Raw genomic sequence first — 18,368 nt, forward strand, 5'->3', positions numbered from 1 at the left:
TTCTGCATCTTACATCTCAATCTGTACCTCACTTCTGCTTTTTGTCCTTTTGTCTCATCCTTAATTTTACTTCCCATTTGTTGCTATACAATGTGTGTGCATAGTTCAAACTAAATTTAACTCTGCTATTTTGAGAGGAACAAGTTAAGGGGTAATCCTTGTACGTTACAATAAGAACATTTGGCAGAATTTAGCCTTTAAACAACTGACCATTCAAGTACTGCAATTTTACATTCTCTAGTTATTCTTGCTAGCAGAGCTCCTATTGTCTCAAATTTAAAAATTGCATTAAACAGTTTTGCCAACTACTGTTTGTTAAATGCCATCATCCTGGATCCTTGGATTTCTTTAATAAATTTGTGTCCCTTCCTTGGCTTTTATCTTCTTTCGTCCATATTTCCTATATTTTTTCACCTCACGCTACACCTCCCTTCTTCTGGTCATGGTCCTCTGTGGATATGATTCCTAGTATTAAGCCACTCCTGGATCCCATGCATCAAATTACCTTTACCAATTTGAAATTCTAAAATAAATGACTGTCAGGTTTCTGCTTTTTTCAGAGCCATGCTGGCTGGCTTCTCCCACACATTTACAAATTCTTAATATTCATATATTTATAGAAAACAGCTTTTAAAGTTCTGTGTTTGGCTATCTTCCAGATATCTATTTGCATATTTAAACCCATCTAGCTGACTTTGCTCTGAGAAATATAGTTCTCCTACTAGGGGGCAGTGGATGTTGGTAGTCAAATAGTAAATTTGTGTATTCCATCTCCATCGTTATAGTTTTGCTTTCAGTAATCCATTTTCACTTTACCTCTTCTGGGAAAACGTATCCTAGAAGAGTTGTAAGATTATGAGAAAGACTTACATGTCTAAGACGTAGAAATACTTTTTAAACTCTATCTTCCCATTGGCCTTTCCTAAAAAAGTTAAGTCAGTTTATGGTTTACATAAACTGTTCTTTGTAAGCCTGTTTTAAATAAGGCAAACTTGATAGATTTTGTGTAATTTTTTCGGATAAAAATCCTTGAAGGTTAAGCTGTTAATATGAAAAATAGACTCTTGAACTTATAAGCAAAATATAGTATATTTTTGTGATTTTTTTCTTGTTTGTTCTTTTTTATATTTGTGTTTTAGGGGTGAATGTTCCTGAAATTCCTTGTATCCCAATGCTAAGGCACCTTTATATGAAGTGGGTAAGACTCACTAAACCACAGCCATTTAAAGACTTCCTTTGTATCAGCTTAAGAACTTTCGTCATGAGGAACTGTGCAGGTAATGGTACACAATTATGGTGGAATTAAACATAGGTTATTCTAAAAATATCCTGAAGCAAACTCTAGCTACATTTGTAAATACAATTATATTATGCTATTACTATTTATGTCTTATAACATATTCATCTTGTGAAGATAAATGTACTTTTTGTTTTAAAGACATTAGAAAGATGATTTGTGTTTGACCTCAGCAAAAAAAAAAACAAAAAACTCAATATCTCTATTTTTTACAGGTACTTTTTACTTTTCGTAGGATTGTTTTATTACATTTCAGTCTTCTTACTTTGTTTCTGGTCTCCGAATCATTCTGCATGTAAATAGTTGGCTTCCTTAATCTACCTTAAACATAGCTTTTATGGTATTATCCTTCTAAACAGAAATCTTTAGTGTACCTGTTGCCCTAGAGCAAGCTTGTTCAACCCACGGTCCACTGGCCACAGCCCACATGATGCCCAATACAAATTCTTAAACTTTCTTAAAACATTATAAGATTTATGCATAGGCTTTTTCTTCTTCTTCTTCTTTTTCTTTCCAGCTCATCAGCTATCTTTAATATCAAGACAATTTTTCCTCTTCCAATGTGGCCCAAGGCAATTTTTCCTCTTCCAGTGTGGCCCAGCGATGTCAAAATATTGGACACCGCTGCACTAGAGCATTAAGTGGGAACTACTCTGCTTAAGGTCATGATAACCAGGACCCCTCTTGATAACCTTATTCTGACACCTTTCCAAGATATATCTTCTTTTATCATCACATTTGACTATTCATTGTTCCCTGGTTAGCCATACAGCTTTCCACCTCAATGTCTTCTCTTATGCTGTATTATTGTTTCGTTATCCTGAGATGTGCACTTTCTTCCTCTGTTTTTGTATGCATTCTTCAGGTTCTGCCTTTTCCAACTTACTTTTCTCCTCTTGCTTTTTCTTTTTCATGGAGTACGGCAGATCTTATTTTTACACTTGATGCAGTCTGCCTTCTTATCCTTCTATAATTACTTATGTTAGTTCTAGCTCCATGTCAACTGCAGGTTTTTTGATGGACAGGACCATATCTTTTGTGATCTTCTATAGTAGCTAATGCAACACTGGTCATAGAGATGATTAAATGATTGAGCTGTTTACTCGAGTGAAGGATCAAATTTTTATCTTGACTTTTTCCCATTAGTTAGTTTGAGTTCAAAACTGTTGAGCCTTTAGAGAATTTACGGAATACTACATATCTCTACAGTGTTACTGAAAAACCTTTATGCTGAGTAAGTGTATGGTTAATAGGCTAACACTTTCGTTTGTAACAAGAACCTGATTTCAGAGAGCCAATTTGGCTGTCATTTTAAGACTTAGAGTTTATAAGTTATACATGTCTTTCATTGATTTGAAATTCATTTTAAGGCACTTTACATTGTTCTATCAAAGATTTTTTTTTTTTCCAGGACCCACAAATTCCTTGAAATATGTCCCTTTAGTAACAGGCTTAGCCTCTGCCCGAAACTTGGAACACTTAGAAATGGTTCGAGTTCCTTTCCTTGGAGGTCTTATCCAACATGTTGTTGAAGACAGTTGGAGATCAGGTATTCATTTTCTTTAATTACTAAATATTTTTTAAAAATCAACTTAAAATAATCATTAAGCTTTTATTTAACTTCCCTGGCAAGTCTTTAAAAAGGAAATGCTCATCAGTAACTGCTTTCTTTGTTGTATTTGATGGACAGTAAGTAACCATGAGCATAGCTAGTATTCATTTTCTTTTGGTGCACATTAAACTTTCTTAAAATAGACAGTAGAGTGATAAGACATGTTTTCTGGCTTGTTTTGACTTTTGTGTAGCTAATAATACCTCCTCTTATGTATGGAATCTTTCTTAGAAATGTTAACAGGGATTTCTAGCATTCTTTGGTGATGTTTTACAACTTGTACAGCTGAGGCTTCCAAAAAAAAATTAGGCATTAATAATGTTAATCTCTATCACATAATACTTTATAATATAAAAAATACTTCTATACATATTACTTGGATATTGATTTACCCATCAGATGATGATATTTAAAAGAAAAAAGTTGTTCTGTGTATACTTAACTATAGATAAATAATACGTAACAGAATGTGCTTTGTGTTAAACATCTCATTGCAGAAAAAAAATAGTGGTTTAGCAAAATGGATGATTAATAGTTGGAAACCAAAAATGTAACTTTGGCTCTCTAAAATAAAATGGAAAGTCATCAAGTACCATTGTTAACAAACAGACATTATAGTTAATACTGTTGAAATATAATGAAGAGTAAACACTACATTTCTAGACATTTTGTCAGTCAAGTGTGGTATAAGTGTACTTTATTACATTTAGCCAGTGGGATGAAACAACCCCTTAAAACCAACAGTATTTTGATTGATGGCGATAGTTAACAAGATAAAAGTCAAAAACGAAAAGAAGGCTACTTGTGTATTCACTAGAGAGAAGACCTGTAGAGAGGTGCTAAAAGCTGAGTTTGTATAAAGGTCCTAAAAGAAAAACAGAGACTTTCCTTCTCTAATCAGTTTTTAAGGGTGACCCTGCCTTGTATTTTACTCAAGAAGTCAACATGCCTCACACAAAAATTAATTCTAGATGAGTCATAGATTCAGATGAGAACAATTTTGAAATGAAATTTAAAAAAATAACTTAGAAGAATGTCTTGTTGACCTTGAGTACACAAAGACATCTTAAACAGGACACCAAAAAGCATTTACCATAAAGAAAATATTGATAAATTGTACCAAATTAAAATTAAGATTTTTTTTTTTTGTCCATCAAAAGGCATGATTGAGAGAGTGAAAAACCGGCCGGGCGCAGTGGTCCACGCCTGTAATCCCAGCACTTTGGGAGGCCGAGGCGGGCGGATCATGAGGTCAGCAGATCGAGACCATCCTGGCTAACGTGGTGAAACCCCGTCTCTACTTAAAAATACAAAAAATTAGCCCGTCGTGGTGGCGGGCACCTGTAGTCCCAGCTACTCGGGAGGCTGAGGCAGGAGAATGGCGTGAACCTGGGAGGCAGAGCATGCAGTGAGCCTAGATCGCACCACTGCACTCCAGCCTGGGTGAGAGAGTGAGACTCTGTCTCAAAAAAAAAGAGAGAGAGAGAGTGAAAAACCAAGCTACAGAATGGGAGAAGCTGTTTGCAATACAGATACTGGGTATTGGGAAGATATAAAGGACTCCAGGAATGAATAAGAAAAAGGCAGGCAACTCAATAGAAAAAATGGGAAAAGACTTGAATAGAAAAGTTTGCACACAAGAAGCCAATAAACATGAAAAAACGATAAAAGTTTACTAATCATTAGGGAAATGCAAATTGAAACTACAGTGTGATATTCAAGCACTAAAATGACTATGCCTACTCGTGACTAATATGAAAAAGATAAAAACAGTAATGTTGGCTAGGATGTGAAGCAACAGGACCTTTCATACACTGATGGTCAGAATATAAATTCATACAACCACTTTGAAATACTGTTTGGTAGTATCTACTAAAGTTGGTCATACACATAGCAACAGTTGCATTCCTGGCTTTAAACCCAACAGAAATGTTTACATATGTTCACCAAAAGACATTTTTAAGATTGTTCATAGAAGCACTGTTTCTAATCATCCCAAAATGGAAAGATGCCTGTCGGCAATAGAATGGATAATTAAATTGTGGCATATTCATATAGCAAAATACTGTACAGTAATAAGTGAACAGACTACAGCTACACAGCGATATGGATGAATCTCATAAACAGAGTGTTTAGTGAAAGAAGCCAGACACAAAAGTATACAAACTTTGTGATTTTATTTATACAAATTTAAAACAGATAAATCAGTCATTTCTTTAAGCTATATATTAGTAATTTATGTTCTTTTCTGTAGGTAAATACAAGTTTCAGAAACATTAAAAAAATCAGTTAAAGTGGTTCTGGTCTTGTTCCATATGATATTTGGAGGTTCAAAATTTGGCCAGAAATGGCAGGGTTTCTTTTTTTACAATTCTGTCATCAGCTTCTGACTTTCTAAAAATCCTTACTTAACAATGTAAATCTTTTAGAGTAGTTTTTAGATGCCATCAGAGTGTCTTTGCAAAATGAGGGTCTGCTTTCATCTCCTTTTAGGTGACCAGTAGTTATAATTCATCTTAAGATATTAATTTCAATGCAAAAACAAAGCTTAGATTTACTTTTAAATCAGTAATTATCATCTCAGATAATACTTTATAATGTATAGTATATAAATACTTCACTAAAAATGCTATGGTCAAACACTTGTTTTTGTTCCTCGTCTTTAGGTGGTTTTAGAAATTTGCACACTATTGTTCTGGGAGCTTGCAAAAATGCTCTTGAAGTAGATCTTGGTTACCTCATCATTACTGCTGCCCGTAGGTATGTTTCCTCTTTGTATTGTGTCTCTCACTTTAGAAGTAATTATGTCTTTCCCTATTTTACAAAAAATTGTGGAATGTGTGTGTATGTATGTGTGTACATTTGATCAAGCCTTGTTCAAATTTAAAATACAAAGAAGTCCAAATAACAGATAAGTATAACATCATGGTAGTCTTAATGTTATAACTGGTAACCAGTTGAGCTGCATACTAGCAAGCTCCAGAGTGGCATGGTCTCATATCAGAGAAAAGCAGTGGAATTTCTGGAAATGGCTGAGAGTCCAATAGAAGTTAGCATTGAAGCTCTGGTGTCTGTAGCCCTCTCAGGACCATTGTCTCAATCTCTGGATGATTTTCTGAATTGTTCTAGTTACTTGGTGATAATATTTGCTATTCAGAAATCAGTGTTTTAAATCAGCTTTTCCAAAGTCTGACCTTGTAACACCTCTATATTTTTTAACCAAGTGGTTATATCACTTTATGCCACATTTACTATTTCTTACATATCAATGGTCTACCTCCACTTTTATTTTATAATATTTTCTTTAAATTAAGCATTTTTAAAATTTATTCAGAAACAAAGCTTTTTCCATCAAGAGACTTGATTAGGATTATAAATAAAAGTGTTTCTAAGTTTAGGTAGGTATTGTTACCTACTACAGAATTATACTCTTTGTTAAAATGCAACATTAATAGCTAGCCTAAGCAAAATGTCAAATACCAGCACCAGATGCAGATTCTCACATTGACTCTTCAGGTTTAGTAAAGCACTTGAAAGGATATAAGATTCTTACCTGTAATTAATTGTTATTTAATGTATAGCTTCAGTGTACTGCTTAAGATTTCCTTACACTTTGCAGATACTCCTTTGAAGAAAATATTTTTTTTTTCAATGGAGGAAGTGGGAGGGAAGTTGTTGACATCTGTGACACTTCACTAAAGTCATAAACTTCTTTCAGAGTCTTACTGATATGGTTTGGCTCTGTTTCTCCTCAGATCTCATCTTGCAGCTCCCATAATTCCCATGTGTTGTGAGAGGGACCCAGTGGGAGATGACTGAATCATGGGGGTGGTCTTTCCCGTGCTGTCCTCATGATAGTGAATAAGTCTCACTAGATCCGATGGTTTTAAAAATGGGAGTGTCCCTGCACAGCCTCTCTTTTTTTGCCTGCTGCCATCAGGCAAAAATGTGACTTGCTGCCATCAGTCAAGATGTGACTTGCTCCTTTTTGCCTTCAGCCATGTTCGTGAGGCCTCCCCAGCCATGTGGAACTGTGAGTCCATTAAAACCTCTTTTTCTTCCCAGTCTCAGGTACGTCTTTGTCAGCAGCATAGAAACGGACTAATACACTTATATTAGGAGGAATCTTTGATTCTGATGGTTTTTGTTTTACTCTGATATGTTCTCTGTCTTTATTCACAGGTTACATGAAGTTCGGATCCAGCCTTCCCTAACCAAAGATGGTGTCTTTTCTGCCCTAAAGATGGCAGAGTTGGAGTTTCCCCAGTTTGAAACCCTTCATCTAGGATATGTAGATGAGTTTTTGCTACAGAGTAAGATTTATCCCATTTTAATTCCTAGAATTACTGTAAGAAATTTACTTGACAAACTGAAATCTGAATTGGGTTGTGCCATGTCTTTTTGAACATAAGACAACTTAAAATCTTAGGTGCTCTCACGTCTTGAAAAATAAACTTTTAAATTAGAAATGTCAGTGATTTTTTTTTCCATATTGCCTCTGATTTTAGCATATTATAGAAAATATAGTTACTAACAATACACCAGAAAAAGAACCTTATCTACATTTGATATTGTCTCCACTTTACTGCCCAAGTTTCTTTCCCATTCTGCTTCATTTTTTTCACAGAATGTCATCCTTGGTTCCATTGTTGAATTTGATCTGCCACACTTCTTGAAGCTTTTGATGGTCCTCTCAGATGAGGTCCCATTCCCTGCCCATGCTCTTCATTTCCATAATAAGTCCGCTGGGGGTTCTGGATTTTCCAGATAGTGTGAGCACATAATGGTCAGTATTCATTTAATGATGATTGCTGTTGGAAAGCTTGTTCACAGCATTTTCTTACGCATTTACAATTGAGAACTCATTTCTTTGGGTTTGAATGCATGTCAATTCATTACTCAACCTATTTTTCCATATGGCATCAATAAGATACGAAAGAAAATTTTCATCACCAACATGCTTTTATTTATTCAAGAATTCATTTTCTTCCCACCTGATTTGCAACAAGTCTTTCTTGAACTCTCATCATCATAGCAGATAACATTTTTCCTTTGGATCTAGTTTGTATTGTAGAAGAACATAAGAAGGCTTAATTCTTCCATTCAGGACAATCCAGCTCAAAAAACATGACTGTTTTTCATTTCTAATATATATTACAATAATAGTTGTGGGTTTTTTGTTTGTTTACTTTTTTGTTGTTCACAGTACTCATTAATATAGGTGATTACTTTAAAAAGTCAAGCCATCCTTTTCTAGACAGTTTACTATTAGAATCATGTTAAATCTCTATAGCTTTGAAAAAGATCAGCTTTTCTCCAAAATAGCTTTAAAATGCTAACGAGTACAATAATTTTATATAAAATTAATACATTTGATATCAAGCTTTTCTGGTTTTGAATGAAGTATCTAACATTCCCTATGTTTCTGCAATGTCTGTATAGTAACAAAATTATTAGCTTTGAAATTGATATTCTTTCTATAATTTTGTTTTCTATTTTTCCCAAAAGCTCAGAACTTGACAAATTGTGTACCTTCAGGATGGCCAAATTTAGGTCTACTGAAGAATTGTCTTCAAGTGTTAACTTTATAACCAATTATTTTCCTGTAGTGTTTCTTTCTCCTCAACATATGTTTTCAATAGCATAAAAATACTTTCTTGACTACCATTATCTCGTAGTTTTCAACACAACTTGTTTCATGTTCTGTTTCATACTTAATAGTCTGTTATGTTGAACTTTGTACATTCATTCTCTTCTTATTTGCCACAGTTTAACCATTTCTTCCATATGCATACTATCTTCTGTCCCTCCAAAGATGACCTAGGATTCTCTGTTTCAGAATAGGTGCCTGGTACTTGTTATGGACGATATCATGAGGTCACTGCTCACTCACACTCTCTCACTTAGTTTCTCTCTTCTCAGTAATTTAGATTTGAAGCATCTCTCCAAGAAGTGGTGGCTGGCCTCTGGTAAAACTGGAGTCACTTTCTTGTTATAAAAGGTCTGGCAGAATAAATAAATAGAAACATCACCTTTGTCTTCTAACAGTGACCCAAAGATGAATCTTTAGAGAGTTCTTTGTTCATGTGGATTTATGATCTGTAAGCTTTATATAATACTGATAGAGATGTATAACTCAGTGAAAATTTCAGAAACAATATAGTCCTAGCCCTAGAGTTCTAGCAATTTAGTCCTAGAGCTTGAGGGACAGAGAGAATTGAGGCCTGTCTGCTACTAATCATGAGACCTAAGCAAGTTAATTCTCATTTTTTAAATGAAGATAAGGTGATATCCTGCTTTTCTCTTGGGTGGCTCTGAGGAACCAAGGGAAAAGTGATGTATACATTTACAGTAATCTCTGACACTTAGGAAGTATTCAATAAATGATAACTTTTACCTTTAGCTCACCTGTGGGCTGAAAAGAAAAACAAAAATGAATCTCAAGTAATATCATCAGGATTTTGAAGGAGTGTGGCAAGCAGGAAGCCCCAAGAGTAGAAACATGGTGTTCATCTCAAAAAATTAAATGCAAGACATTGATTTGTCATGTTAGGTTACAGCATTTATTCAGATAGTGCCCAGGAAACAGGGTCAGTTCAAGGTTTACCCTATCTTAAGGAAAATGGCAACTTTCATCTGAAGTCCTAAGAGCAGGGAAATGGTCCTTACCAGGAGCTAAAGAAAATAGTTCAGCTAAATTGTAAAGGATGGATTAAGGTGAAATTTGTAAGATGTGCCAGGAGATACCAAATATAGGAACTATAGGAGAAAGACTGTCAACTATATGGAAAGTAAAATTGGAAGTTTGGAGAAGATGGATTGTTTTTAACATGTTGTAGCTAAAGTTGTAAATCCCTGTGATATTCAGGGCAGCTTCACCAGAGTGGCAGTGTTTTTTTTGTCCTGCGTATTGGTTGATTGCAGACTGTGAGAGACGTATTCCCGTGAGCTCTTGTATCCCCAGCACTATGCTAGACACTAAAGATGTAACTGAACTAACAGAATCTTGGAGCATGAGGGGGCAGGCAGATGGGAGAAATGATAAGAGGCAAGGGATGAGGTGTGATTCTTAGTGACATGATCTAGAGTAAAGGATCCTCCTTTACTTATTCCCAAACCCCTAGTTTGTGACCAGAGAGTAGGCACTAAAGCCCAGTGGCATGTGTTTGAGTTAGAAGTGCACTTTTAGGGTATAGATAGATGTTACTAACCAGTGCCGTGGGTTCTAACAATGAATCTTAAATTCTCAGAGTTTACCTTTCTCTACACATGTCCACACTGGGCTCCAAGAACATCATTTTATTGTAAGGGAGTTGAGTTTTTAAGATTTTGTTTTCCTTTTAAATGATAAAGCTAAAACTTTACCATGGTATGAACCAGTATGATAGGTCCTTCACTTATGCTTTAAGAATTTTTGCCTTTTCTCTTGTCTAAACAATTGGAAATAATTTTTCCTACTAGCTGTCCCTTGGCTTTTAATATAATTTATTATTTTGTACAAGAAGTGCTACCATATGTACGGAATACCTAACCTAAAATTATACCTGAACCCAATGATAAGCAGATGATACAGAATGATGGTAGAGACTTTTTATACTGACTGGTAAGATATAAAATTGGTAACACTCCCTAACACTTAAGAATTTGACTTTTTTTTTTTTAATTGATTGCTCTTTTTAGGCAGAATGGCTAATGCGGATCTGGTGAAGTATGGTTTGGCTGATGTGGTAGAAAATCCTGGTATCATCACTGATATAGGGATGAAAGCAGTCAATGAAGTTTTTTCCTGTATCAAATATCTGGCAATTTACAATTGCCCTCATCTACACAACCCATACAATTGGATCTCAGGTATTACAGACTTAAAAATACAGCTATGTTTTATTGATGCTGAAATAATACAACTTTCCATGTTTTCTATGTGTGATATGATTGCATTCCTAATGTAAAATGTAGGTATTTCATTTGGATTGTTCATACAAGTTCTGGTAACCTTTGATAACCAAGTTGGAAGTATATTCAATGCCTCTTTAAACTTCTGACGTTCTCTGCCTAGAAGTGTATACTCTCCAGGTTGTGGATTCAAGTGCCCTGATTTTTATATGTACTTCTTTGGGCTAGGAACATAAAATTAAGGTTAGTTCATTGTTACCTAGGACTTAGGATATTGTAGTTATTTTCTCAGAATTATCTTCACAATGGCACATCATCTGAAAGGACAAAGTAGGTATGTATGTTGAACTTTAATTAAGTGACATTAACCTGAGATAAAAATTTCTATTGACTAGAAATCCCAGTGTATTTCAGACCTCCCCCTCCAATCTCCTATATGTAGAAGTGTGACTTTTGCACTTGATATTTTTCCCTTATGGTGAGAGTTCATTTTCCTCTCAGAGTAATGTCATCTGTTTTCTTAAAGGCCCTTCTTAGATACCGAAATTTACAAACCATTAAATAAATTGAGAGCCTGAAAAAGTTGTAGTTGTGACAAAGCCTCTCACTGACACCTACAGAACAGCCTCCTCTGCTGTTGAGTCACTTGACCGGGATCTGTATCTCCTCACAAAGCTACTATCCAGGCCTATTTTAGGGCTCTGGGACCTCTGCTGAGATCACTCGTTAATATAGTCATGTCTCATGTGCCAGCAGCAGTTAAATTCTATCCCTGGCCCTGCTGAACCAAGAAGTTATTGGGAAATATGAACTTTAGGATGTAGCAGGCGTAGATGACTTTAAAAAAATAACATTTATTGGGTTTTTGGTTTGTTTGTTTTCTTAAATACAGAAGAGTATAAAGAAGAAAACAAAAAATGGCCTATAATCCCATCACTCAGAATTCCTGTTAACACTTAAAAAAATAAGTAATACATGCACTTGATAAATTTCAAACAGTACAGAAAGGTACAAAATGAAAACTCTCCTCTTCTCAAAGGTAACCATCATCAACAGTTTTTTGTATATTTTTCTGGACAAATTATGCATATTGCAGCATATATATGTGTAGCAGTTAAAAATGATTTATATTATACCAAAGGATCTTACTGTGTATACACTGTCCTGTAGCTTGTTTTTTGTACTAAGTATAATTTGGAGAGTTTTCCATGTCAGCAAGCATATTAAGCTCTCCTTCATTCTTTTGAAATAGCTACATAATGTTCTATTAAATAAATATGCCATAATTTTTTAATTCAGTGTCCTATTGTTGAAAAGCCATGTAGGTTGTTGAGTGGATCACATTTAAATCAGGGCTGATTGGATTCAAATTAATGTTCCCCAGGCCATTTAGTTCTCACAATGGAATTAGGTATGTAAACATCATAATTTAGAATCATCGGGTTTTAGAAGTCATGAAAAAAAGGAAAAGTTATTTTAAAAAAAAGGATTTGAAAGTCTTTGTGACCTGTATCAAAATTCATCAGTAACGGGGAAAATGTTACTTAGATTTTCTCTGGTCATGTCATTTCTTTAACAGACCACTCAAGATGGACTCGATTGGTTGATATCAACCTAGTACGGTGCCATGCTTTGAAGCTGGACTCTTTTGGCCAGTTCATTGAATTATTACCCAGCCTAGAGTTTATTTCACTGGATCAGATGTTTCGTGAACCACCCAAGGTAAGATACATTTGAGGGAGTTTTTGTTTATTTTGATAGGAAAGAAAATAAAAACAGCCTGTGATTTTTTTTTTCTTTTCAATGATACGCCTTTACGGTGTTACAGTCGGACTTTTTACTGCCAGCCTCAGTGAAGGCATAAAGGTTGTAATAATGCATAGCCTCTCATTCTTCTAAATGAGAGTTAAGGGTTCTCTGGGGAAGGGTAAGGAAAAAATAAGTGGAAGCTGTCTGTTAGTATATAAACAAAAGGTAAGGTAAGGGTGAGGCTGGAAATTTAAGACAGAAATTATTACGTGGGATAATTCATTGGTGGATTAAATATAATTAGGTTGGTAGATTAAATCTAATTAGGAATCCAAAGTATAAACAAGAATTAAGGATTTATTTGGGGAATGTTTTACTTTGCTGCTATCTTTCTGTTAAGTTGTATAGCCTGGGAAATCTGAGGTAGCCCAGTTGTACTAAATGTTATTTTAAAACTGCTTAACATATAGAACTTTGTACTCTTAAGGCAATTAAAAACTTAATCCTTCAACCATTTATGTTCTCTCTTGTCAGTTTTTAATGGTTACATTCCCACTGTTGAAGCAGTACAATATAATGGGGAAAGCTCAGGATTTAAGGTCAGAATCCTGGTTTCAAATTGCGGCTCTACCACTTACTGGCCATGTGCTGTTGGGCAGATCTCTTCTCCTTGCGTGACTCCTCATCTGTAAATCAAGCCAGTAACCCTTTATCTATCTTGAAGTGTTGCAGGCCTTAAATGAGATTTTCTATGTGTATGTGAAAGCATTTCATAAATAAGTACTATATAAATATTAGTTCTAATGTAAAGGTGAAATGAAGGGATATTAAAAATGAAGGGATATATACTAACCCAAATTAATAAACGTATGTGTTTTGGTTTTGCCTTAGGGTTGTGCTCGAGTTGGTCTGAGTGCAGGCACAGGAATTGGTGTTTCATCAGCTCTTGTTAGCAACCAGAACTCCAACAATGACGATAATAATGCCCAGAATAACAATGCCAACATCCACGACAACAATCACCATCACCCAGATGACTCAGACGAGGAGAATGACTTTCGGCAAGATCTGCAGCCAGGAGAGCAGCAGTTTGCAGCTGACGGTAACCCAGATCTTTTATGAGCTCCAGATAGAAATGATTTTTACTTTGTATTGTATTTCTGGCTTTATCCTGTTCCCTTTTTCCCCTGTTTCAACTTGTCACTTTCCACATTGAGAAAAGCTAGTTGATAAGGAACATGAGGGAGTAGGTGAAATTTTTCTCTTTTCTTGCTTGTTTCAAAACTGCTTTTATCCACAGACCCTATAAGAATACCTACAGAATGGGAAAGATTACAGATGCCAGGGGAATTAGGGTAGAGTGGTAACTCTTGAGGTCTGAGACTTAACTTTCAGGATTTAGACAAAGGAGTATCTTTTATTGTCTCCCAGACCAATGGATAGCATGAACATTAAGATCATTTCTGGATATTTGAAGAACTGAAAGATTAATACCAACCATGGGCTAGACATTGGCACCTTTCATGTACCTTTAATCATTAGATCTTCACTTCCACCCTGAAGATTAAGTACATTAGCTAAGAAGGACCTATTCTATTTCATTTATGTAATTATCTGTCCAGTTCATTAATATATATTGAATACTTGCGGTGTGCCAACCCATGTGTGAAGGTGCTCCATCCATCCCTCTGTTGATGAGTGAAGTGATGTGAGATTGTTTTGTTACCAAATTTTCCAGTTTCCCAGTTGATGCTTAGGAACTGGAAAAGGAATCTTTTCTAGCCATCCTTTTGTTGTTCCCCATTTGCCTACTCTTGCACACAGTAATTAATGAGAAATAGGGTGCCCTGATATGTACCTGCTTTTACAATGAGACGTACTGTGTACAGGGCATGATTTCCTTTAGGGGCACTCTGAGTATACAGTTCCTGACAAAAGAATCATCTGTAGGCAATGTCTTCACTTTCTCATCTCACTTGGTCCCTGTGATTTCCTTTAGGGGCACTCTGAGTACACAGTTCCTGACAAAAGAATCATCTGTAGGCAATGTCTTCACTTTCTCATCTCACTTGGTCCCTGTGATTTCCTTTAGGAGCACTCTGAGTACACAGTTCCTGACAAAAGAATCATCTGTAGGCAATGTCTTCACTTTCTCATCTCACTTGGTCCCTATAGAACTCTCCACTTTGGCTCTTGGCAAAGTCACTAGTGATTGTCTTACTGAATCTGGAGGTCATTTCGCGACTTTCATCTAATTTGACATCTCAGCAGCATTAGACATTGTTGCCTAGACTTGTACACTCTTGAGACACTTTATTCTCTTGGCATCTCTGAAACGATTTTGCTGGTTTTTCTCCTACCTCATTTTCCTTTGCTTGTAGCACCTCCTGTATTCCACTTTTGTCCATGATATCTTTCTCTACACAATTTCACTCAAGCTCAAGGTTTTAGTACCAACTATATGGTATTAAATCCAAATCTTTGTTTCCAGCCTTAACTTTTATACTTTTCTGAAGTAAATGCAGCTATATCTAGCTCTGTACTTTATGTCCATGGTATACTCTTAAGCATTTCAAACCTAGGTAAAATCTTTCCCCAACCAATCTCCCTTAAAAATGCAAAAATGAAAGTGCAGAGCCAACAGGTGTTAAGGGAAAGAGAGGGCGAGACAGTCATGTATTGTCCCTTTGCTTTGTTGTCCTGAGTGCTATGGTACATAGTACAGGTTACTACCACTATAAAGATCTGCGCTTCAGAGGACATGGACTCTACGTGGGAAACTTACAGCAGCTGCCATTCAGAACTACCCAAATCCTGTGAACTCGTTTGTGGTTTGAGTTGACACACAGATTGTAGACTTCACTGGAAGATTACTTTGCCATGGACTTCTCAGTACAGTGGAGAATGCCTGCCATTGTGAAATCATATATTGTTGCAACAAGGACCAAAAAGATATTCAAGAACATGTTTGATTTAATTTGTATCTGTATTTGATTTAAGAGAGGAAAATGGAACTTACATCTTAATTTGATTTATAAATACGGTTTCAGAAGATGAGAGATTTGGCATAAAAACCAAATACACAAGACATAGGATAAGCTATTTTGATTTAAGAAGCCATAATTACTATGGAAGGATTCAGCTTCAGCAGTTACCTAGGACTGTTGTCAAGTATAGTATCTTCAAATACTGTTAAATGCTGAGAAGCAAAGAATAAATACATAATGTATAAAGCATAATTGTATAAAGCAATACGTAAATGCCAGAATTGAAGGATTAAACAGCTTCAACAAGAGGAAGCCTAAGAAAACCAGAGGCAATGGCTGCATTTGTAAAGAAATGAAGATTGGTAGAAAACATTAGATTCCACAGGTCACTCCCACATGGTAGTGTGTTTAGTTGTATTTGTTATTAAACATGTATACACACACACACAACACACACACACATATAAGTTAGATTTTTTTTTTCCCGCAAACTAAGGAACTAGAAAAAGACTGATTTTTGGTTGAAACAAAGAAATACAGGGCTTCATAATAAAAGGGGTAATGGGGAATTATGTTAAACAGTTGACTAATATTGATGGTTCAAATCTTCAAGTGAAAATAATAATTTTAAAATTTCTTTGAAACTGGTATTAACATGTTGACTCTCCTTGATGTACAATTTGAAAACTTTTCACGTCTGGGCCAGGTGCAATGCACATGCCTGTAACCTCAGGAGGTTGAGGCGGGAGGATGGCTTGAGTGGGGAGTTTTCAAGGATGTAGTGAGTTATGATCACACCACTACGCTCCAGCCTGGGTGACAGAGGGAGACCCGGAGTCTTAAAAACAAATCTTTACATGCATGGGCCTTTACTTGGTTTTGGACCAGCCCCAGAATGAAGCAACACCAGTCTTTATTGCTGTATTGTATTTAACTTCTTCAGCTTGCATGAGGTAATTTACTGTTAAAGAGGGGCATTGTATAATTTTAAAAGCTATTTAATTTGTATAAATTAACTCCAACAAACTATGATTTGTTGTTTCACAGTTACTATATTTATCAAAATTTTATAATTTGGCAGGATATTATCTTAAATTTGTATTTTGAGAAGTCTTAGAACTTAGAGTACTTAATTGTGAGCTAGTTAGCTGAAAATATAACTTGATTACCTGAATTTTGCAACATTCTAAAATAAGAATAAATGATTACAGTTTTTTTGTGGGGTTTTTTTTTTTTGTTTTTTGTTTTTTTTTGAGACAGAGTCTCACTGTCACTCAGGCTGGAGGGTAGCGGCATGATCATAGCTCACTGTAGCCTCAAACTCCTGGGTTCAAGTGATCCTTCCACCTCAGCCTCCCGAGTAGTTGGGACTACAAACGCGTAACACCACTCTCAGCTGATTTTTCAAAAAATTTTGTGTAGAGATAGGGTCTTACTGTGTCGCCCAGTCTGGTCTCAAACTCTTGGCCTTAAGTGATCCTCATGCCTCCGCCTCCCAAAATGCTGTGATTACAGGCATGAGTCAGTCACTGTGCCCCACAATGTTCCTGTTTTTTTAACAATTTACATTTGCCTATAAGTGTCACAATTATGCTTCTGTAATTGCTAAAGCATAGTGTCTATTTTTATGTAACTACTTTCTAAGGAATTACAACTTTAAAGCATAGTTTTACCTATACATCATTTAACTAATTTTCTATTTTGATTTAACATACATTCCAGTTACTTAATGCTTTTAAATATAGCGTCATTCCCTCATCCCTCCACCCCATTAGCCTGAGTTAACTGCCAAGTGAAATTGCTCTGCAGCTTTATTTATGGCAGTGGTTTTCAGACTTGAGTGTGCATCAGAATCACCTGGAGGAATCACCACATTGCTGATTTTTGCCCTCAGAGTTCCAGTTATTCGGCTGTGTGAGGCCAGATAATTTGCTTTTTTTTGTTTTTTTAAATAGAGTTGGAATCTCATATGTTGCCCAGGCGGTCTCAACTCCTGGGCTCAAGCAATCCAACCAACTCAGCCTCCCAAAATGCTGGGATTACAGGTGTGAGCCACTGCACCAAGCCAAGAATTTTAATTTTTTTTTTTTTTTCTTGAGACAGAGTCTCACTCTGTCACCCAGACTGGAGTGCAGTGGCATGATCTTGGCTCACTACAACCTCCACCTCTTGGGTTCAAGCGATTCTCCTGCCTCAGCCTCCCGATTAGCTGGGACTATAGGCGCGTGCCATCACACCCAGCTAATATTTTGTATTTTTAGCAGAGATGGGGTTTCACTGTGTTAGCCAGGATGGTCTCCATCTCAACCTCACGATCCGCCCACCCTGACCTCCCAAAGTACTGGGATTATAGGCATGAGCCACCATGCCCGGCCAAGAATTTGAATTTTCGAAAAGTACCCAGGTGGTGCTGATGCTGCTGGTCTGGGACTATACTTTGAAAACCACTGATTTTGTAAAATTTTTATTTTTGAAGCCTAAGGGCAAACTACAGTCTGAAAAAAAATCCCAGTAAATGTATTTTGTTTTACACTTTGGGGCAGGTAGTTGTCAACCACTAAATATTATATCTGATAATAAATTTCTATTAATTTATGCAACAATTTCATTGCATAAAAATTATTTTGTTAAGAGGCAATGAATTCTTTATAAGACTTTTTTACAGCTGAAATAACATTTCAGCTAAACAAAACATTTGGTGAATATTGATATTTGATTCTAAGTTAGCATACATATATATGTATACATATACATATATATAACTTTCTGTAAGTTAAAACTGTTCTGAAAAAGATGTACTACCTTAATGATAAAATATTTTCCAACAAAG

At 35.8% G+C, this 18,368-nt stretch overlaps 1 protein-coding gene across 8 annotated transcripts in view; it reads left to right on the plus strand.

Annotated features, from left to right (window-relative positions):
- FBXO38 (F-box protein 38) overlaps positions 1 to 18,368 on the plus strand; it is a 59,015-nt gene that overhangs the window by 19,817 nt on the left and 20,830 nt on the right. For all 8 annotated transcript variants that reach the window (XM_019028282.4, XM_055387401.2, XM_019028285.4 and 5 more), the window contains exons 6-12: positions 1,140 to 1,277; positions 2,709 to 2,846; positions 5,576 to 5,669; positions 7,092 to 7,222; positions 10,590 to 10,760; positions 12,382 to 12,524; positions 13,443 to 13,653. In XM_019028282.4, the coding sequence (XP_018883827.3) occupies positions 1,140 to 1,277; positions 2,709 to 2,846; positions 5,576 to 5,669; positions 7,092 to 7,222; positions 10,590 to 10,760; positions 12,382 to 12,524; positions 13,443 to 13,653 (1,026 nt within the window). The remainder of the gene's footprint in view (positions 1 to 1,139; positions 1,278 to 2,708; positions 2,847 to 5,575; positions 5,670 to 7,091; positions 7,223 to 10,589; positions 10,761 to 12,381; positions 12,525 to 13,442; positions 13,654 to 18,368) is intronic.

Source organism: Gorilla gorilla, chromosome 4, assembly GCF_029281585.2.
Source record: "Gorilla gorilla gorilla isolate KB3781 chromosome 4, NHGRI_mGorGor1-v2.1_pri, whole genome shotgun sequence".
Classification (NCBI taxonomy): Eukaryota; Metazoa; Chordata; class Mammalia; order Primates; family Hominidae; genus Gorilla; species Gorilla gorilla.